A 22,804-nucleotide genomic window follows, 5' to 3' on the forward strand; every position below is an offset into this window, starting at 1 on the left:
TTCAAACAGCCTGGAGTGAAAGGGAGAGCGAGAGGAGCTCATCATCGCACCGCCAGTGTCTTGTCTGTGTCAATTTGTTCTCTTCCCTAGGGTAAGGATAAAGGTCAGCGGTGATCAATATTTTATTTTCAATATCAACAAATCCAGCAAAAAGACAAAAAAACCAACAATGAACTGCTCCTCATAACTACTGTAGGAGTCCAGGGAGGCATGCGTGATGCGTCACATATTTATTTCTGTATGCCACTGTTCCATTGTTGTCCAAACACTTATTAAAAAAACACATCAGTGACCCACTGCATAACACTTCCTCCCACACCAACACAAATATGTGTCCATTCACAGCAGAGACACATGTATTATTTCCAGTTTGAACAATGTTTGCCATTGTCCATTGTTTGGCCTTGGCAGAGTACACGCTCGACTGAGTGTCACTCTGGTTCAAAATGAAACTTTATATTCATGAAGTGTTGGCGTATGGAGGATTTAGCTGAATACACCTTCCAGCTGTAGAGCCTGTGTTTGGTTTGGGCCACCATAGGAGCACAATGGCCTCTGTAGTGGAGTACCTGCTCACTATGGAGATATGAAGGGTTCGCTCCAAGCTACTGATGAAAGCACAATGATTCAGATCATAACACACATTATGTGAATATTATATTCTGTTCCCTTTTACCAGTAGAACACCTTGAACCTCGCCTCACACGGGGCGCAGACAGACTTGTTGGTTTTACTCCTCTAAGATAACACCAGCCTCCTCCTTTAAACCTTTCATCTCTCTTTTACTTTTGCATTTTCTCGCTGCCTTTACTCACTCTTTCTCCAGTCTGCAACCTCAACCCCCTCGCTCTCTCCCTCCCACCTTCCCCCCCATCCCCCTCCTCCCTCCCCCACAGAGGTGGGCAGGCAACGCTTCACAGAGCATGTCAATGGGAAAATGACTTGGGAGAGATGGCTAATGACACAGCATAGAAATACAGAGGAGTGTGTAGGAAATGAAAAACTAGATACCTTGGGAGTGTACGCAACTGTAGGTCTGTGTGTGGCAGATGGCAGTAGCAGATCATACGTGTTGCTTGTGCTGGTGTGTGTGTGTGTGTGTGTCCAGTACACGCATGATCATATTTTCTTGTGTATTTAAACTCTGAAGTTTTCAGTTCTAAAGAAACTTCCTCTTCTTTTCATCTTTGTCCTACACATCAGTCTTTACCCTGAACTATACACTTCATCTGTAGAAAGTCGTCTTTGTTAATAATAGAAAGGATTCATAGTTTATAAAGACAGCTAGAATAAAACTGAAGCTATTCACTGATGCAGGTAGTTGCTTTATAATTGAGGTGAATGTCGCCTGACTCATTTAAATCTACAGTAATTGATTTTCTCTGATATCAGGGAATGTAAATTAAGTGTTGTGAGGTGAACCAATGTATTTGGTTTGATCTCATGTTATTATTTGATTGTCCCTCTCAACATCCGAGTGTCCTTGTTGAGTCTGTCCAACCAATCGGCTCCAACCGATGTGTGTTTTCCGTCGGCAGGTGGAATGTGGTGGGAATCCAGGGTTCTTTGATGAGCTATTTCGCAGAGCCAATCTACTTCTCCAGCATCATCCTGGGCAGCCTGTACCACGCCGACCACCTCTCCCGGGCCATGTACCAGCGCATCGCAGACATCGAGGACCTGCCCCAGCAGTTCACTCTCAACAGGCCTTTACTCAGTGGTAAGAGTCCTTTTGATCTGCAGCAGACGGGCGAAACAAGAAAGGAGATCAGATAAGATCCCTACTATAGTATGCGGAATTTCTAACTTAACAAGCATGATTGCGTTCTCATATTCAAGCTTTGAAACCCTAATCAAACCACAGATATCTAAATAGCGAAGGGGAGGACGGTAATCTGAGCAGTAAACGTGTTTGTCCTGTTTCGCTGGTCAGTCCACAGCTGGAACACAGCCGCTGCTTTTCTCATGTTTGATGTGAACTGACATTTACTTTGATCCTGGGGAAGGAATTTGAATAGCTTTATCATTTTGTGTAAATTTTCAGCATCGGCTTGACCTTTGAAAAAGGCCGTATAGATCAGGACGCAGGACTGTGGCTTTTTTATTTTTCTGGCTTTCTGTTTTTAGACACATGCTTCAGTCTTTGTCTTCTGCTTGTTCACAGTTCCCCCACAAACACATGGGAGCAGCTTGGCCACATCCTTTTACAGCAGCCACAGCTAGTTTTACATCTTTATCTCTGTAGCCCTGTAGCATCTTCTTCTTCGTATTCTTCTTATTGGAAGAAAAAAAATGTAACTTGCTACAAATATTGACAACAGCAGACAAGGTTATTTTTCTACCAACCTGCCTCTGTTCACCTCATCACATATGTACCTTATAGTGACAAAAACAGATCGACCATATGAAATTCTCTGGTGTTTAGTTTTAGTAATTAAATCGATTGGTCTTTGATGTAAACAAAGCAGAGTTCTCATTTGTAGCCGGCGGCTGTCCAACTTGCCTCACTATAACTAGACAGCTAACATTTGCTGCATGTACACTAGCGTTCATTAAAAATGCCATTACAGTTTGGCTTGAATGTTTCCACCTGATTTGTTTTTAAAAAAAAATTCTTGTTAAAGTTACTAAAATACAATTAAAGGTCCAGTGTGTAATATTTGTCAAGGTTTATTGGCAAAATCTGAATATACTACCAATGAATATATTTGTATAAGTGTATAATCGCTGTTTGGTTTTCATAACCTTATAATTCTTCTTTTATACATACAGTATAGCAAGAGTCTTGCTTAAGAGTTTCACATTCATACTGTATATAAACAATAGAATTATTTAATAGATAAATAGTAGAATCGGAGTGCTAGATGTCACTGTTTTCCCCTCATTTTACACACTGGTCCTTTAAGAGCAGGACAGTGATCCAAATGTTAGCCTAAACTCCTAGGGGACAACATGAGGTGTCTATGGATCTATATGTACAATAGGAGCAGCTCCTCCTGTGTGGCTGCTCTCAAAATGACGGGGTAATAGTCGGGGGGTTATTAACCTTTTCCGCTTTGGAAAGTTTTTAGCAGTGAAGGGCTGTGGTGTTAGAGCGCTGAGGATTTCATCCCCTTTAAATCATCTTCTGCCACAAGTGCTGTCAAATGGAACCAAGGAGCTTAATAGGCACACACACACACAGACGCACACACAGAGCAAGACACTGGGATTTATGGCATCCATATATCTCCCATTTATGCTTGAGATACAGTAGAGGCCAAAGTCCCATAATGTGCTGGAGGAGAGCGAGCTGGGTCCTGGTGGGTGGATGGTGCTGCGTGTCTCCACTGAGCTACACAAAATAAATGGCAAAAAGAAACAAAGTGCTGTTTCAAGACAGTGGAGCAGAGGGAGTAGCTGTCATCTGAAGGAATAGGCTTCCATGTTTGGATACCTCAGCCACTGTTTAATACATCCATGCAGCAGGGGAGCAGCAGTTTTAGTTGCTGTGGGTCTCAAAGTAACTTTGGAGGAAGTGAAAAGGAGGATAATCATCTCATTATATAACAATCCTTTTTTTTACTGGACTTTCAGTGTCTCAGGATCTTGACATATTGTTGGGAACAGGTTTTTACATTGCCAGCAGTGATGATAAAGGAAAACTGTTTTGTTTTTTTTGTTTGCTGCTAACATTGTGACCCCATGTGACTCCGGTTTCAGGTATAAGTAATGCAGAGGCCAGGCAGCCAGGCAAGGCACCGAACTTCAGCGTGAACTGGACGGTGGGCGACCAGGCCCTCGAGGTCATCAATGCAACCACAGGAAAGGACGACATGGGCCGCGCTTCACGTCTCTGCAAGCACGCCCTCTACAGCCGCTGGGTGCGCCTACACTCCAAGGTAAACACACTCTTCTTTTCATTGCAAACCATAAAGTAACTTGATATCCACCTTTATTTACTCACAGTGTGGGCTACTTTCTGCTCCCTGCAGCTTTAGCCACATTTTGGCTGCTTCTGCGTCCAGCCATGTTTTGTTGAATCAATCATGTTGCCTGGAAAACAATTTAAGAATTTGCTATTCGCTACTGTGTGATCCAGCAGCAACACATCAATCTTCCCTCACTGAGATAATCACGGATTTGATTCATGTCACATTAAGCAGCTGGACACAAACCTGAAGTTTAGAGTCTGGTTCCTGTGTGCAAAAACTGCAGTCGTTCTTTGAGAGACAACAGAGGTCAGGCATTATACTGGATTCCAGTAGCATGATTGGTTCCCAGACCACCTACCTGCAGAGACCTGACTGGTCAAACAGCAGCAGACACATCCACTGTTGACACTGGGGGAGTCGGGTAGTCTTTAGATTAGAGAGAGGACGATCTGTGTGGCTGATTAAAGTAATGCTCTACAGAGCTGCACCATCTTGTATACTGCTATCCACAAGTTTCCGAACGTCAAAAAGTTGCTCACTCTGTGTCTCTTTCCGTTTCAGCTGACATCCATTTTGCGGATCAAGATGCTGAAGCCCAGTTCCTACCATGATGCCAAGCAGGCGGCCTCAGAGTACCACTCTGCCAAGCAGGCGCTCATCAAGGCCTTCCACAAGGCCGGCCTGGGGGCGTGGGTCAAAAAGCCCATTGAGCAAGACCAGTTCACCCTCAGCTCCTGAGGGAGTCACGGGACCAAGGCATTCCTATACCCCCCACTCCTTCCCCCCTTGACCCAGGCCTGAAAGCAAGAGAGCCCCCGATTAACAGCCCGCCCACACAGACACTTACCTCCGTCCCATGTGTCGGCACGCACGTGCACTTTGTACTTGTGGAAAATAAACGTGCGTAGTTTTACAAACCATCCATAGCTCGTCATTCTCATTCCTCAGAGGAACTCCGCCTCACCGTGTCTCCTCCTTATTTTCATTTTTAATGGATGTTGTTTTTCATCTACTTGTTTTTTGTTTTTGTTTTAAAACTGGAATCCATGGTTTTTACACCACTCAGTTGTTTCTGTTTCCCAGAGAAATCATGTTTTACATGTGGAAGTTGATCTTATACAGTTTCTGTCTATTTTCTTGATCAGTGATTGTAGCCAGTTTAGGGTGAAATGTAGCCTAGAAACACAGGATCTTTGTTAAGTAAATCCAATGTGTCTGGACCTAAACAAAATATATATAAATATACACTTGCTAAAATTAACAACTATGATTGATTTTAATTTAAAGATGCATAAATCTTCAGGATGTAAATCTAGTGCTGAAAAGAAAGAGAACGTAAAATAGTTACGATTAATGTGTGTTATTTGGTCCGTTTGCTTAGATGAGACTACATGTTGTTAGCCCCTGTATTAAAGATGAAAATGTCACACAATATTGTCGCCCTGTTTGATTCACTGACTGGAAAGAATATGCAGTACAGGACAGGTGACACTGCAGTTTAGTAAACCCTTTTTTTAATTATTATTATCATTTTTTTTATGTCTTACTCATTCATGCATATGTTCTGTAAGTTATTTCACGCCACTCTCATTTCATACTTGAACACTGGGGGGTCATGTTGACTCCTTCCTTCGCCTGGGTCTTGGGACAAGCTTTGGGAGGTGCTGCACGTTGTATTTTTTTTCTTGATCTAAGCCATGGCTTTGCATGGGAACTGAACTGGGAGGCCTGCAGAGCAGAAAACATGTGGTGGAGCCCCGTGCATCCATCAGTGAATGATTTTGAATGAATGCCAGCATCTTCCTCCACAGGCAGCTTTGAATCTGTGTCTCTGTTTTCTAGATTTCTTGTGACTTCTTGTTTGTTTTTTTTGGGGGGGGAGGGACAGGGACAGTTTCTTTTTTTTTCTTTTTTTCTTAAAACTGGGCATTTGAGGATGGGGGAGGAGGGAGGGAGGGAGGGAGGGGGGTGGGATAATACTGCAGTGAAAATAGTGATAGTATAAACAGACCTCTCAGATCTTGTAACTATGTCACTTTGTGGAAGGGATCCATGATAGCCGTCAGTCGAACTATCCATAGGAGGCATGGTCTGTGTGCTGTAGTGCCACGTACAGTACTGTATATGAAGTAACACTCACTAGATACCACATTATGCCAGTCTGTAGTGATTGTCTGAGATGCAAATGTTGTAATCCCTCCACGTAGCTCTCTCTCTCTCTCTCTCTCTGGGAACGGCTGGAGGAGCAGAGCAGCACCATGCAGTCCCTGTGTGAACAGACTCAAACCTGTGCGCCAACACAGCACCCGATCAACTCTGCCACTAGGTTACAACCAAACGTCTCACAGCGTGATGTCATTTTTTGTCTCCTCTCTACTTCAGAAACGCGTCGGTTGCGTAGCTCGACGACACCTTTTAGTGATTTGGTCGTTTGACACCCGTGCACCCTGAGTGTGTAACTTGTCCTCGTGTTTCCAGTGTGTAAAATGAGGACACGTTTCCATGTCAACCGCAGTCTACTCCTATCCGAGCTGTAGGAAATGTATGTTTGTGTGTGTGTGTGTGTATGTATGTGCGTGTGCTCAGGCGTCTTTAAACATACTCTGTGGAATCTTCACCAAAGATGATGATGTCCATGTGCGTTTCTGTCCCAATGTTTTTTTTGTTTTTTTTTTATATCGTACACTCTTCAGAATCCACATTGATTTGTTTTTTTTTTTGTTTTTTTTGTGGATCCACTGACCAATGTACTTCTTTGATTTATACAGAAACAGTGTGTTCAGTCCAACACTGGGGAGGGGGAGGGAATTGAATTGTCAGGCTTCTTTAGTGCATCTGTTGCTGTTGGTGGCCATGTGTATGTTGTATGACCTGCGCGACCATTACTGCTGCAATATAGTAGTCGTGTGTGTGTGTGTGTGTGTGTGTGTGTGTGTGTGTGTGTGTGTGTGTGTGTGTGTGTGTGTGTGTGTGTAATATAAGGAACAAACTGTGTTCCTGAACAATCAATCCATCCCAGAACTGTCTGTACGTCGCTCCCCACTGTTGGGATGAGTGAAGATGATCATCCAAAGTATTAGTGGTTCTGTGTGACTCACTGGGCATCATAAAGCATGGCACCAACACTGCCGGGTTTTTACAGGCTTCACCCCCTATTGTAGCCACCCGTGTTTCAAAGACAAAGACAAAAAAAAAACAAAGAAGAAAAAAGATATGCATTGTAAAGGTGCCTGAGCTCAAAGTGGCATCCACTAGCTGGCACGTGTGATGTCTTCTATGTACCTTTTTCACTTCTATTTGGTTGTTTTATGAGTCAGTATTAGAGAAGAAGAAGAGAAGAGGGCATCTCCTAGTTGGTGACATCCTTGTAAACAGTGGGATCCAGCGCCCCCTGACAAACAGACCCAGACCAAAGTCACAAGCAATATTCCTGATGTCTCCTTTAACGTCCGCCCATCACGAACAGGAGTCTGATGACGTCTCCCTCCCCCCCTTTTTGCCCCTCCAGTCTTTGCTCGTCTCCTTTTATCTTCTCTCTCCCCACAAAAGCTCTCTGAGGTTTTTATATAGATATATACAGATATGTATAGAGATATATATGTGTATATATATATAGATATACATATGTCTCCCCTAAAGACTGCCTGCTTCTCAAGTTTTGTTTCTTTTTTGTTTTGACTGCACTAAAGATGTCAACTGATGATGTCATGATGAAAACCGTCCCCGTTTATGGATCGGATGGCAACTATCACAGCAAGAACTGAACTGCTTCTGCTTTACCCTTTGTGAATCCTCAATGATGGTCAGTGCCCCCCCTCCTTCTCCTCCCTCCCTCCCCCCCCTCCTCCTCCTCTTCCTCCTGCAGCTGCGTCTGTAGTGTTTTTTTGTTTTTTTTCCTTTGTTGTTTTGTATGGTGACTCTGGTGGCGCTCAGTGCTTGTCGTTCACTCTGGGTCCACCGACCCCTATACCCCTTCCCCAACCCCAACCCTACCCCTTCCCCTTCCCCATCCCGGTTCTCCCTCTCTCCAGTTGTCCGATGTGTGAAAAACCTACACCAACAAAAACCACAACCTTGCATGTACTTCGAACACTGAAGCTGCACCTAGCATGATGACAAACTTTTAAAGGACTCGTGTAGAAAAAAAACAACAAAAAAAAACAGATAAAGATAGATATATAAAATGAACAAAAAATAATAAAAGAGTTCTTAGTTTACTTTTGTACATGGCTGCGGTTCTTTCTTATCGGGGTCTGAGTGTCTCTGTCTCTGTCTCAACTGATGTAAGGAATGGATGTGGAGGGACACACGGTCACAAACATCTGGATGGCTGTTGTCCACATGTCTTGTGTGTGCACAGAATGAAGAGGACTGTGGATGTGCGGTCATTTACTTATCTCAGGAAGAAATGCTTCACTTTCTGTCCAACCCACTCTAAAGGAAGAGGCAAATGAACTGCATCATTGTCGCCAACATAATTAATGAGAATCACACACAACGCATCTTCCCCCAGCTGTTAGTATGGCGACAAGGAGGACAATGATGTCAGCAGTGTCAGATGTCCACAGCAGAGGGAAAACTGTAGAAAGTCAAGGTACTCATGGTATATTTCAAAGTTAAAGCCCTAGTTTCCCCTCTGTGAGTCTGATCCACTGTAATTATTACTGGTTACTTCTAATTTCTAGACTTTTCTCTAATCTTCAATTTTGGGGAAGAGTTTACACTTTGGGCCCCTCAGTTCCTCTGGTTTATGCCTCTAAGTGTGGTACAAACATCCACTTTGACTCAAGAATGAATCAATTAGATTTTAGCAGTCAGAGGTAAAAGGTACGATACAATATACTTTATTGCCCCGCTCAGGGAAATTTGTCTTGGACTCTGCAGCTGCGTCATATATGCCTTGACAGCCACAATGACAACAAACAATACATCAATACCTCAGCCATACCATCACTGACAATTAAATACCAGTATTGCACAAATCTCATAACATAACAAATACATACACTTCATAAATAATACATGCTAAAAGATCAGCATAGTAAAAGCACTATCAAAATTATTGCACAAACTTTGGCCTCAATCAGCATTGGTAAGGAGTTGGATGGAGGTTGGAACAAACGGTTGAGTTGCAGTGAGGCCAACTTGACTCTAACAATAAAACGTTCTGTAGATCTGTGATATTCATATTCATATTCAGACCAATAACCACACACTTTTTTGTACAAAGTCATAATATGGCTGTCAGTGCAGTGCAAATGATGCAACAGTCAACAACATGGCCATGAAGGTAACAGCTCATTGTGATAACAGTATTCATACACCAGCCATGCTGTGTTGGGTTGTTCAGCCTGGGTCTGAAGGAAGTTGAAGGTTTCCTGTGGCAAAGTGCAAAGACCTTGAAACTGTCGGCCGTCAAACGCACCTTTTGCACTTTGTCATCATCTTTAGAGGCACTTCAGGACTGAGCCTCTTTGAGTCAAACACTTTTCTTTAAATTCATTTAACAAGTGATCCTCCTGAAATAGTTTGAAATATATATTATGAATATATTTGTAGTTGTCATCTCCATGTAAAGTGGAGCTGCTCGCTGAGAGGGAAACTTTCAACAGGCACAAATTGCCGGCGTGTTTGGTGTCAATCAGACTCAAGGTGAAGCTGGATTACTCAGACAGGAAGCCTCTCATGCATTTTACTGCCGGTTTTAATCTTGAGCTCACACCGGGAGAAAAGTCACGACATCAATTTTCCAGTTGTGTGTGTGTTTACAGTACCTTTAAGGATCATTTTAAGTTGCTTTATGTTCGGTTATGGAGGGAAAAACTCAGACAGTTTCATACCACAATCATCTTCAATTGTTTAACCTTCGTATTGTGTTAGCTTTCTGCTACCATCTATGGTGTTAGGGTCCGTTTTAACCCGTGTTTTAGCTTTAAAATACACTAAAAACTTTTTTTGTTTTTCATCTCTTGGTTACATTGTTAGGCTTCCTATCCATAAAAGTATTGGTTTTAATATTTTTTGGTGTGGGCCCCTGGGCCTTTTTTGTCATTCCTCTTGTCAGCTTTGTGCTACCATCTCTTGTGTTAGAGTCAGTTTTGACCCGAGTCTTAAATCAGCTGTAAAACACACTAAAACAATTATTTATCATCCCATTTGTTTCTCATCTCTTGGTTAGGTTGTTAGGCTTCCTTATCCATGAAAATGTTGGTTTTGCACTTATGATTTCAGTTTTAACCGGGTCAGAATTGACAATCTTGAAGTTGAGAGGAAGGCGTGGAGTTTCAAAGAGATATGGAAACCATGGAGGGCTTCCACTCAATGGAGGATTATGTTCTGTATTCAGAGAAAGTGTGTGTGTGTGTGTGTGTGTGTGTGTGTGTGTGTGTGTGTGTGTGTGTGTGTGTGTGTGTGTGTGTGTGTGTGTGTGTTTAGTATCCCGGCAGATCCTGCCATCAGATCAATAATAAATCACACATCAAGCTTTGCTTTAAACACTAAGCCCCTGTGCTCACAGCTCCATTGACATGATGAAAGCTCATGAAAAAGCAGATTCAAACTGTCATGACAGGCCAACGCAGCAACACAAGCAAAACATGTCGGAAACTCTCTGGTCCTCAATAATTCAGAGCCCATCTGCTGAGTGTTAACAGCCAAACATGTTTACATAAACATTAATATTATCACATCTTTAGAATACAAGCGGTACACTTCAGTCCTGAACACAGCCTTCACCGCTGCCAGCTTACACACACTGTGCATCACACACACATTAGTGTCAGATCTCTCAGTAGCTTGTTTCAGTCAGCTGGAGTTTGTCAGTGAACTCAGCTAAAAGGAAAAAATATTCAAAAGTCCTCAGTGCAAATGTGAGAAATGTTCTTCCCTTGAAGAGCAGTGAGACTGAAGTATCACACTGACCAGCTGACGTCCTGCAGACACACTGGTCCTAATGAGAGGATGAGTGGTCAGTCAGATTCTACAGTGAAGTCAGATTTTGCTGCTATCGCTAGACTTCAGAGTCAGTTTGAGTCTACATGGAACTGTTGAAGAACCTAAATGAAAGAAAAAGAGAAAAAAAGAGAGAGCAGGCTTTGCTCTAATCAGATGGAATAAACCTCAGCAGGAACGGAAGTTAAATTACCTGATTTCTGTTCAATTCAGGTTTTAAAGGTCACCATTCTGCGTCGTGCCAAGTAAAGTGAAGCATAAACTTCTATCTACCTTCTATCTTTAAGGTTAACTTACCTTTATGTCATATGTTTGATTTTATATAATGCTGGTTTGATGCCCTTTTTACATTTTCACCGGATGTCCTTATCTTTAACTTTAAGCTTAACCCCTGCAGCTCTGTATGAAAATCCTGAAACACAAATGATTTTTCCAGGATCACTCTATTACATTTTTTCACCCATGAAACAGGTGATTTTTGTCTTTCCAGGCTCCTCATTTATCTATTTTTCCTTTTTTTTTCATCTTTGCAAACAAATGAGAAAACACCTACAACCCCACTCCAGTCTGGGTAAGACTCAAAACACCAATGATTCCATCAAGGTCATTTTTTAATTTCTCCATGTGCTCTAAACACAAGGTACAATGTGTGTGTTGGAGGGTTGTGTAAGGTTTCTGTTGTGTTCCATCTTTTGCAGAGAAATGTATTTTAATCGGTGAAGACTTGCCAGAGGCTCTTCAGCTGAGACAGTATAAAGAGCAACAAAGTCTGAGACTGAAGACTGAATCGCGGAAAGTGACCTAATGTCAAAAATAAATATCTTCTTATAAAGACATTTATGGAAATATAAAACAAAATTTACTCCACTCCTCTGACACATTTCATTAAAGTGGTGATACCTGTTTAATGAGCCAATTAAATGAAGACATGACTATGAATGAAAGTGGAAGACAATACAATGACAGAAAACCAGAGCATCACTCTAAACAACAGTCTGAGTTAAACATGAACAGCACAGATCCGGACGTAGGCTACTATAGAGACGTGTATGTGCTCGGAGGAAGGGGATGAGGAGGATGAAGCTGCAGAGTCCTCCAGTGCAGAGCGGGTGTGAGAGTGAGGGCAGCAGCTTGTGCCCCTGAGAGAAATGACAAATCATTAGCTTTGGTCCAGGGGTAAATGGGAGCCACACTCTTTCAAGGCCCACATTTCCATTTCAATTTTCTGCTCAACAGAGTTGATGTATGTGGCGAATCACATGGCAAGACCAGCCTCCACCTCGGACGGCTGCAGCCTCCTGTTAGTCACTGGCTACAGTACCTGACTGACCTTGTGTGTGTGTGTGTGTGTGTGTGTGTGTGTGTGTGTGTGTGTGTGTGTGTGTGTGTGTGTGTGTGTGTGTGTGTGTGTGTACTTATCATAAAACCCATTATGAGGGGAGTCTTAAGGCAGCAACATAACATAGACAAGGAGAACATACAGTAAGTGTTCCCTAAATGACAGACTAGGCAGTGTACAGTGAAACTGGGGAGAAGATGTGCTCATCTTCATGTACTGAACCGCTTTTTTTCTTTTCTTTCTTTTTTTCTTTTTTTTTACACAGATAGTGGTCCTAGCTCTCACACACACCTCTGACAGGTACAGTAATGGAAAACTTTACAGGAAGTTGTAGCCAGCAGCTCTGCAATTGTGAGCTCTCATCTGAAAGTGGGCCAATAAAAAAAATGTTTCTGTTGAATAAAATAGGAAAATGGATGGAAAATGAATAGCACATAATGTAGCCTGTCACAAAAGTGAGGAGAGACACACACATAATGAGCTGCAGTGGGACAGACTGCAACACACTCAGGCCTCAGGGCGCTGCAATCATATCAACATAAAACAGTATTGTTCAGCAGCTGAAAATATGTTTTTCTTTTTCCTTTAGCGTTGAAGCAGTTGAGATTTAATCAACTGTGAGTTTAAAACTAATAAAATCCAACGTATAATGAATGTGAAGAAAACTTAAATATGAAAATTATATATTATGTTGCAAAGATAAGTATTTTACCGGGGATGGCAGTCATTTTTTACTCTGTCTTTGTTTTTGTTTTTCATTCTATTTTAATTAAGTTTTTCTCCATAGATGTGTTTGAGTGCACTTTCAGCTGTTGGTAGTTTCTGACTTCTATACCATCACAACTAACAATACTGGACTTTAATCTTGTATTGTGTGAGTTTTTCCTCTTTTTTTCCCTTTTTTGAGCTAACAAGATGACACTCCACAGTGAAAATTAATTGACTCAACATTTCACAGTCAACTGGTAATTGCCAAAGCTTCTCTTTGGCACCAGGGTCGTCAGCAGGGATACATTGTAATTTACTTTGAGGTAATGCTAAGTGTCGCTGTGTGTGTGAGAGGAGTGTAGATAGGCTAAGTATGGAGCAGGAAGTGTCAAGAGGAGACGCTGATGGAGCTTATCTGTGAGCTCAGGCCTCCCTTTGTCAGGACAGCTCCTTTCTGATGACGACTCTTTGATCATGACAGAATAATTAAAAAGGAAGGAGGAAAAGCTGACATTTGCATTTTGACCTTTTTGATTTACGTGGCTAAAATTGCTCTCACTTCCTTCCAGTGCACATTATAATATTCATTCTGCCCTTGTGTGTGAGGAGTGTGTGCGTGTGTGACTGCATTTAAGTACGTGCTCCTGCGTAGGTGTACACAATGGTTCTGTATGCATATGGGCAGTGTGTATTTATGAGTGTGTGGGACAGAATAAGAGAATAGATTTATGGCACATTACTGAGCCATCTCTTCATTAAGGGGCTGTTTCCCAGTAAGCGGGCTCTATTTGAATAGCTAAATTGTCCAAGCAGTGTGCAAACGAGGACTAATAGCCCAGTGCCCTTGTCACCGACGGCCCCGCTGCCAAAGTCAAACTGAAGATCTCTGAACCTGAGTGTGTGTGTGTGTGTGTGTGTTTGGGAGCATGTTAACCAACAGTTTTTAGTACAGTCAACACTTCCTGCTTTGGTTTTCAGTGTGACTTCCATTAGTTAAAGGACTACTTTTAGAGCTATAGAGCTATCTACATTGATCCTAGCCCCATACTGCTATCAGCAAAGAGTATGACACGCAACCTCACATAATTTACAAATTTAATCAACATGTTATACCATGTTTATTTGTAAGCTATAGAGAGGTTGGTAGTTATCAAGAACACGTCAAACAAACTGCTGGCTATAGCTCCATGTAATATTGGGCCCCAACCAAAATCTGTACCTCAATTTTGTTAAATTGACCATATCAAAATTAAAACAAATCATGACTATTGACTGAATAGTAGGCTATTTCTAAAACAACATTAATGACTTTCATGTGAGTTTCACTATTGTGTGTGAACATTCATTTTGAAGGTTTTCCCAATATAAAGACTCCAGTCCTTTCAGTTTTAATAGTAGCCTATAGGTCTAATGTTTTTGTTTAGATGTTTACTTTGCACATTAACGCTGAAGAAAGCCAAGACCTGAAACACATCCGTTTTGAGACTGCCGTGGGTCAAGAAATGACTGAATTAAAGGGATAGTTCACCCTAGAATGATATTTCGCTCATTATCTACTCACCCTCATGTTGACTAAGGGCTGGAAGAATTATCAGAGTCCACCGTCCCTTCTCTTAGTTACAGGGGGTCTTGGCGTAGCAGTGAATTTCAATGCAACGGTTGCAAAGGGACACCAGAGCTCTTCGTAAAAAAACACACACAAAAAAACATCCAAATACCTCCATGATGCTCGTATGTAATGTCCGTCTTGTGCTGAAGCCCCAAATTGCGTAATTGTCCCGAAAAAAAATTAAATAAGTCTATATTTTAAGCTTGGTTGTAGCGGAAGCTTCTCGTCTTCTTCTTCTTCTCCTCTTCCTGGTCCGTCCAAATATCGCGTGATTCGCAGTAACCGCACTGACGCCGGCGCAAATCACGCGATATTTGGACGGACCAGGAAGAGGAGAAGAAGAAGAAGACGAGAAGCTTCCGCTACAAACAAGCTTAAAATATAGACTTATTTAATTTTTTTTCGGGACAATTACGCAATTTGGGGCTTCAGCACAAGACGGACATTACATACGAGCATCATGGAGGTATTTGGATGTTTTTTTGTGTGTGTTTTTTTACGAAGAGCTCCGGTGTCCCTTTGCAACCGTTGCATTGAAATTCACTGCTACGCCAAGACCCCCTGTAACTAAGAGAAGGGACGGTGGACTCTGATAATTCTTCCAGCCCTTAGTCAACATGAGGGTGAGTAGATAATGAGCGAAATATCATTCTAGGGTGAACTATCCCTTTAATAGTGATTTATGAGTGCTGACATTTCAATTTTTTCCATTTTGTGATTTTTGGGTTGGCACCCAGTGAATTTTCAGACTGTGAGTTGAGCACGCCAGTTTCTTTTCTTTTCTTTTGTAGATGTGGATTGTTCCTCCAGGTTTCTATAGTTTCGTCATGCCACTTACAGTATGTTGCAACAAAACATATTCACCTTGAACCCACAAACAAAATGATTCTGGTTTCACAGAGTTTCTCTTATAATAACATACTATAAATCTCTGCAGAGTCCACCTCTATGCAGATGACAATGTGCTTTAAATGGCTCTGGCTTTTCTGATCATTTGGCCATTGCAAATCTACACAGTTTCCGACACTATCTTATCAAACATAAGCTTGTTTTAAATTCTGGTAGAACTATGCATCTATTCTTGAGGTCACATAAACGTATCCAATGCACTGCCCACAGTCAAGCCTTTCAAGGTCATGAAAATGACATGGTTCAATGTTAAATACTAAGAACTCTGGTTGGTTACCGCTCTCACTTTCAAGACCCATGTGGAACAGTTATCAGGGAAGGTGAAGGTAAAGAAGAAACAACGTGTATTCCCCCTCTCATCCTTGAAGCACCATTGTAAAATAAACAATATTTTATCTGACATATACATGCTACCCCTCCTGAAAGCTGCACATTGTACCTCATCACAGGTGACGCAACATAATGCAAGAGTTTGCCCTTAAATGTCTGATCATGCTTTGTTGTTGTGTTGATGCTGACGACGTGCAGCCGTTCTTTCAATGTTGTTTTATTCACACTAACACCTCATCAAGCAATCATGTGCTAACTTCGATTTATCTATCTAGCTAGTTACATATTGTGTATTTTACAACTGTTTCTTGTACTCCTCATGGCGTGTAGCTGAAAGACATTCATTTTGGTCACATATTTAAAATCTCAAGACTATTCGTGTGTGAGTGGCAGCGTTTGCCAGAGGGGAACAGCATTGTGTGTTATTTATTTATAAGGTTCTCCTGCAGAAACTGCCCAGTTACCTCTGCTCCCTGGTTACATTTATACAGCTCGAGCACTTTCAACATCAGGTCCCAGGACAATCTAATCTTAGCTGTACCTGTTCACACTGGACTGGAAATAAAAGCACAGTCTCAGATTCTATAGCCTATTGAATACAAAAAATATGAACTTACATTTTCTTAACTCAGTTACACTTACACTTACGTAATTAGGCTACAAGCACACGTGAACATGCTTTTCTTAAATGTATACAAACACATGTGTGTCTTTGAATTATGAATATCATGTTTTTTCTGCATGTCTCTCTTGAAATAAAGCAATAGTAAAGGTAATAAAAATAATATGAGATTTTTATTTTCTCAGAAAAAAAGCCTGCATGTGAACGCCCACTGTGATTTATTCTGATCAAGATGAAACTGAGGGGATTAAATGGCCACACTTTCACTATCACCTCTCTCTCATTGAGATTTTAACACAGCCTAAACTTGTACAGCTTCTTGAGACCTTGTGAGACAGTATTTCCTCCTGTCACACTGTCCTTGTGCGTCGCAAAAGAAATGCTCTTTGAAATTTGATGCTGTCGCCCCCAAGTCATTTCTTCGAAGTGAGGAGCAACCTTGTATTTGAGAGGTAACCTAGAGAAAGTTTTGGCATGGGTAGAAAAAAAATATTTATGGGTTTATGAAATATAATATATTTCATTGTATAAGTGTGTGTGTGGCGTATGCCCATGTACTCACAGAAGCATCCAGTTGCATCACTGCAAAGCATTTCTTCTGGAGGAAGGCTATTGAGGAGGTATCTCTCCGCAAATACATTTTTATCCAGTTTCTCCACCAATGTTAAATAATTTGTTATTTTTTTGTCATGTAATGCCAGAGATATTTTATATTCCTAAACCCATATGACAGTGTTTTCGGAGGCATGAAATGTGGAAAGGATTTTGGAAGCAGAATTTCTGTCACAGAGCATTGGAACAGCACCACAATGAGCCAGATAGGGAATTGTCAGCCCCCGAATATAGGAAATTCTGAGTAGGAGACACATTTGTTATAAACCCCTGAGTGCGGGTCTATGAAACCCACTTCTAGGAGAAAAAAAAAAGTGGGGGGAAAATAGTTGGAATAGTTGGAAACTCTCAGGAGTTTCTGGAGAATCATCTTGGGTCCATCTGACAGACAGATAACTAAAAAACATGAGAGAAAAGCAGACACACAATTGCTTCAGATGTCAGCGCTGGCTGTATGAGAGGAGGAAAAAATGCAACCAAAGTGTGAATAATTTAATCATTTCTCAGTGATCAGCTCCTTCAGTAGATGTTAAGGAAAAATCATATTGAGGAATGAGACTTACTGACCCATTTAAAATGTTTCTCTGTTTTCTGATTTTCTCTGAATTCACAGAAATGCTAAATAAATGGGTCTCCAGGATGCGTCGTAGGACTTTCAGTGTTCAAGTTTGCAAAACACTCACTTGTACTGATGCACATCTGTCTCTACCTTTCCACTGACTTTTTATTTAAAAAGGGGGACAGCACAAGTGAAGCACAGCGAAGCCATAACAATTAAAAACAAGCTTATTAATCCAGAGCTCTGACAGCTGAAAACTGCATCTGCACTATTTGTGGCCATGCAGTGCGGCTCCCTCCTGTCTCAGCTTGAGATGTCAGCGAGGACCATTTAACAAGGGAAACAGAGATGCTGCTCATATAACAGGTGTTTGATGAACACATGGTGGAATATACAGTCAGTGGCCAAATAGTGCTAAAGAGATTGCAGCATGGATGGAGCACATGATAGGGGAAGAAACTGCATTCTGTACATTATCTGTGCTCACGCTCTGAGTATGATGAAGGTTTTATAACTGCTAAACTTAAACACAAACAATCTCCCAATTAATATCTGCAATACTTAGTATAAACAGGATTACCTACAGTAAAATAAAATAAAAAGTCACAGAGCACATAGACTCTATAGGCATTTATATTATACTGCCACCTAGTGGACTAAACATCCCACTATCTGTAAACTGGTATACATTTGATTCTCCAGTAACTTTCCAATAAGATTAAATTATTTCCCCTCCTGTCTTCATCATGTGGAAAAAAAATACTTTCCAGCATTTTTATGAAGGCCTTAAATTCTTGTGGTAACCTGCAGCTAGAGGTCATGGACATATCTTCTGCCACTCAATTGGATCAATGTGTGCTTGATGTAAAATTCTCTTTCAAATAATATTTTATTAAGTGTAGACTATCTATAAGAATGTAAAATTACATTATAATCATCAGAATCTTATCATATTGATTTGATTCTGAAAGAAAAGAATGTTTGCTTTTCATGGTGTTAGATGATGAAGTAGAAATGAAAGTGCAACTAAAAATCCCAAAAGTTGTGCAACCTTCAACACCCACAGGACTGTTTTTTTTTTCTTTCACTTTTTTATTGATTATGTTTGTATTGATCTTTGGACAGTGTGTAAACTTTTAACTGCTGACACTGAGCAGGAGGCGCATCCCGACTGGAGCATGCAGAGACATCAGACGTCAGAGGGATGTTACAGTTCATCGTGCAGCAAGACTTTGGCTTTCTTCATGCTTTCCACCACTGTTGAAAAAGAAAGGACAAATACTCATGACCGTGGTCCTGTTCTCCCAGGAATAGCTCAGCAAAGACTTTGCAAGCGGCATGAATCAGATTTAGTCATAATGTTCTTTTTTACTACACTAATATATCTCTGATGGAGAACTGTACTTTTTCTGAATCACACATGGACTGGAGTCACTGGACTATGAAGTCTGCTCACATTCTCAACATACTTTATATATTGAGCATATACAACAGCTAAAAAGATGATGTTCCCCTCCCCAGTTAAAGGTTTGTTTGTACTGACTATGATCGTAGGGATAAAAAAAAGTCTGAATTTTCAGTCAGATAGGTACAGATTATTTTTTTCTATATGGGTCAAATATATTGCAAAAATAACCTTTTAATAACCTTTATTTACTGTTTCAATATCCATGTTGCCATATCAGTGTTTTAAGGTGATGTACCTTAAAAGCACCTGCTTCCTTTTGTGTATCTTAAACTTAACTTTGCAGATTGGTATGTGTGTGTTACCTGATGCCTAGTGTTTCTGCAAGAGAGCAGTGGTGTTGTAAACCCACCTCTGTTCACCCTGTCAGAGCCAGCTCATATATAAAATGTGTCATTTCTGTCACAGTACTGAGAACAATGTGTGTCCAGTCTGTCTTCACACTGGTGTGAACTGGTGCAGCACCCCTCCTCCCTCCTCCCCTCAGCTGTCGTTAAGGTGGATGGTCACTCACACAGGGCCATGTCATCGGGCTTGTAAGTGTAGCGGTAGTTGCTGTACTGTCCTGTGATCTCTGTACGCACAACCTTGCTGGGATCTGTGGAGACACACACATACACACAATAACCTGCTGAGGAGAGCGGTTATTTGACAATCTGAGCTGTTTTGCTGCTGGTTTAGTTAACTGCTCCTGTTTATTGTAGCTACTGTCCTTAAAAACAACTAGCAGTGACAATCTCAAAACTGACAGAGTGGTGGAGCAAGCAGTGGAAGAGAGACGGTGTAAAGAAAGAGGAAACAAACCCACAGCAGGTGTCAGTTACAATGAAAAACCATGTGGTGACGTCTTACTGCTGAGAGAGTGGCTACTCAGAACTGAGTTTAAAGAGAATATCCAGTCCTACTTTCCCCAACACTTCCCACTCCATCATTAAGAATACATAACTGCAGAGCCTGTTCATCTTTATTCCTTTCCCTCTCATCAGTACTATGTCTATGCCATCGATTACACTTGAATCCCCAGTCTGCTTAAAAAAACACATAAAACTACTTTAGCATCCCAAAGAAATCTGCAGATACTAATGCCGGAAAATAAGCAGGATACAGCAGGGAGTGGATTAGAGGGGAAATACATCTATTCAGTTGTGCAAATTATGATTTTTTTTGTGTGTAAATATTTACCAACAAAGAGTATTCTAGGAACATAGTAGCCGTCAGGTGCCATATTTCCATCCGTAGTATCTTCCTGTACAAAACATAACATAATAAAAACAGCAGCAGTTTGTCCATAACTAGAGCACTGATGAGATTCCACTCACTCACACTGACCCTTTGTATTATTCACTCAGGCAGGATTTTGATATTCTGTCCTTCAGAGTTTCTATTATGTAACAAATCTTTAATTACCACCAGGTTGAGCATGATGAAATCCTCTTTGGCCATTTTCTGGATGGACTTTTCAGCAACAAACGCCTTCTTCAGTGCTGCCGAGATAATTAGGTGTTGTTTCATATAGGCACTTTGTATTAGACAGAAAAAAAGCAGCACAAGTGGCATTGTCAGTCGTCTTTGGACAGAGGGTGTCAGCAGAGTTAGGAACAAGTTTAACTAAGCAGGACATAACAGAATGTTGGGTTTTCTTGTTGTTCATTACACAACACGATGAGCCAAATTATTCTCTCAGGTAAGTTTGGCTGAGCTGAGAACTAAACTGATTGATGATCAGCGTGTTAAGCTTCAAAACACAGTGTTAAAATATTCTGCTTTTTCACTCAAAGCTGGCAAGAGTCAAACATGCCAGACATTGACCTGTAGGTGGTCTTTATGGTTGATGTGTGAAGAAATCCTGGTGGAGAGAGACTGCCACTGTGCTTACTTCCAGGAAGCCAGCTGAGTGATTTATGAATATACTACTTTGCTATTTCTTATCCCACTTGGCAGGTATTATGGAATGTATCTGTTTTGTTCCTGTGAAACCAAACCCATGTGTGGGTCACAGGGCAGCGCAGGGTGTGCAAGCTTATATTTTTACATTTAAAAAAAAGAAGTAATGAAGCACTGCGGCATCACCTTGACTGTACGGGCAGTCTTCTCGATGATGGATGACCATCAAAGGCTTCTGGCTGTGAGAACAACACCAAGGAGAGACAGTCACATTCCTCAGCACAATGTTGGGTGTGAATGCAGGCTACATTACAAACTGAAGTTGCCAAACCAGATTTTAAAAGCGCAATGATTAAAAAAAAAGAATAACAGTTTGCTTTTGTGTGACAGAAATTGGGGTATTTCCTATGAGTGGATCACTCTGTACATGAAACATAGTTCTGCATTATGCTAAATTCCAACCCCATCTTGAACCTGTGAGTCACGTAAACACCCTCGTGATTTATTAGCAGGATAATGAGGGTGAAAACACATCTCAGCCAATCATCTCAGAATGGAATGCAAATACACTGTGCTATTATATACATAATATACAGTAGGCTATATATAAAAAGTATTTCATCAAAGTAACATAAAAATCAGGATTTTCAGTAGCTGTAAGTTAGGCCTATACACGTCGCTCCCTGCAGGGCAATAGTAATTCATATGCATGCTCTCTGTCAGTATCCAGCCTTGAAGATACAGCTGTAACAAAGAATTAAGAGGACATGAACTTCTGTTTCCCATTTAAATTCTGTTCTCACAGCCAAACACTCACATCCAGGCAGAATAAAGAAACATTCAGGGCTGTTCATCAAGGTGCAGTCTTACCCTTTGACCATCTTTGACAGGCCCTCTTCATAACTTTGGACCCAACTAATACTATTGCCCCATCCTGCAGAAACAAACAGTGAAGTCAGCAACAGTATTAGCATTAACATTATGTGGTTTCATTATATTAATTACGTCCTCTCTTCACAACAATTCAAATTTAGGAGATTTTTGTTTGTCTTGTGACAGAAAATCAAACTACATCTGTGAATTTTATTTGCTCATTATGACTCTAAAGGAAGCTACAGTACTGTGCACGCTTGAATGAAGGAGTGTCGCCCACCTCTTGACAGGGACTGGGGCTTCTCTTTCTTTTTGTTCTGGTCTTTGGCACCTGCACAGATACCAAAGAACAAAGCAAGCAAGACCCAGCGAAACATCACTTCCTGTCCTTTGAGAGAACTGCAGTGACTGTCGGCAGCTAGATTAGAAGGAACTAAAATTCAGTCAGGTGTTTATTTGGAAAACATTTTGAAAACAGCATACTACACAGATATCTAATGTACTGTAGGCTATTCAGTCCTCCATGTGACAGACCGGCCAAGTTTGACAGGCCTGGGATTCAAATGACAGAAACTTCACATAAAATCTGCATTATTGTGAATTTGTAAAATGCATCATTCCAAATGTGTTCATCACACATTTTTAGTAGGCTATGACAATAAAAATGCAAAGCTTTTACTTCACAGTTAAAATCTGTATCCTACAAACTCTGTATGTAGGCTACCGGTATTTAATTCAAAGCTCAGAGTAGACGTCTTACCTTCAGCGAGAGGCAACGTATCTGCACTCACCCTTCCCTTTGCCCTCTCTTCCGTAGTGTTTCACTCAACTGAACTCACCAAACAGGTATCAAAGCTGTTTGTAGCTACTATAAATAAAGAGGGCAGCACTCATCCAAACACAGACAGACACAGTGACACACACTCAAGTTGACCGGTATCAAACATTTTACAATGAGTGGGCCACGAATCAGACTCTGCAGCACTGTGTAGAGTAGACTGTAGTGTATATTAATGCCATATCGGTGTT

General features: G+C 41.1%; 2 protein-coding genes across 3 annotated transcripts in view; one reads left to right on the forward strand and one right to left on the reverse strand.

The window, feature by feature from the left end:
• The window catches only part of adarb1b (adenosine deaminase RNA specific B1b), a 112,708-nt gene extending 107,360 nt beyond the window's left edge, over window positions 1-5,348 (forward strand). For both annotated transcript variants that reach the window (XM_083996799.1, XM_083996798.1), the window contains exons 10-12: window positions 1,539-1,720; window positions 3,703-3,881; window positions 4,476-5,348. In XM_083996799.1, coding sequence (XP_083852925.1) covers window positions 1,539-1,720; window positions 3,703-3,881; window positions 4,476-4,652 — 538 coding nt within the window. In that variant the 3' untranslated portion in view covers window positions 4,653-5,348. The remainder of the gene's footprint in view (window positions 1-1,538; window positions 1,721-3,702; window positions 3,882-4,475) is intronic.
• Window positions 5,349-19,524: 14,176 nt separating this feature from the next.
• LOC311004772 (anterior gradient protein 3-like) lies at window positions 19,525-22,152 on the reverse strand (the record flags this gene model as incomplete). Its single annotated transcript, XM_083996941.1, has 6 exons — window positions 19,525-19,616; window positions 20,201-20,264; window positions 20,426-20,502; window positions 21,089-21,141; window positions 21,773-21,836; window positions 22,056-22,152. The coding sequence occupies 6 exons, from the start codon at window positions 22,150-22,152 to the stop codon at window positions 19,525-19,527; spliced, it is 447 nt and encodes a 148-aa protein (XP_083853067.1).
• Between the last annotated feature and the right edge of the window lie 652 nt (window positions 22,153-22,804).

This window comes from Trachurus trachurus (genome assembly GCF_905171665.1).
Source record: "Trachurus trachurus genome assembly, chromosome: 21".
Lineage (NCBI taxonomy): Eukaryota > Metazoa > Chordata > Actinopteri > Carangiformes > Carangidae > Trachurus > Trachurus trachurus.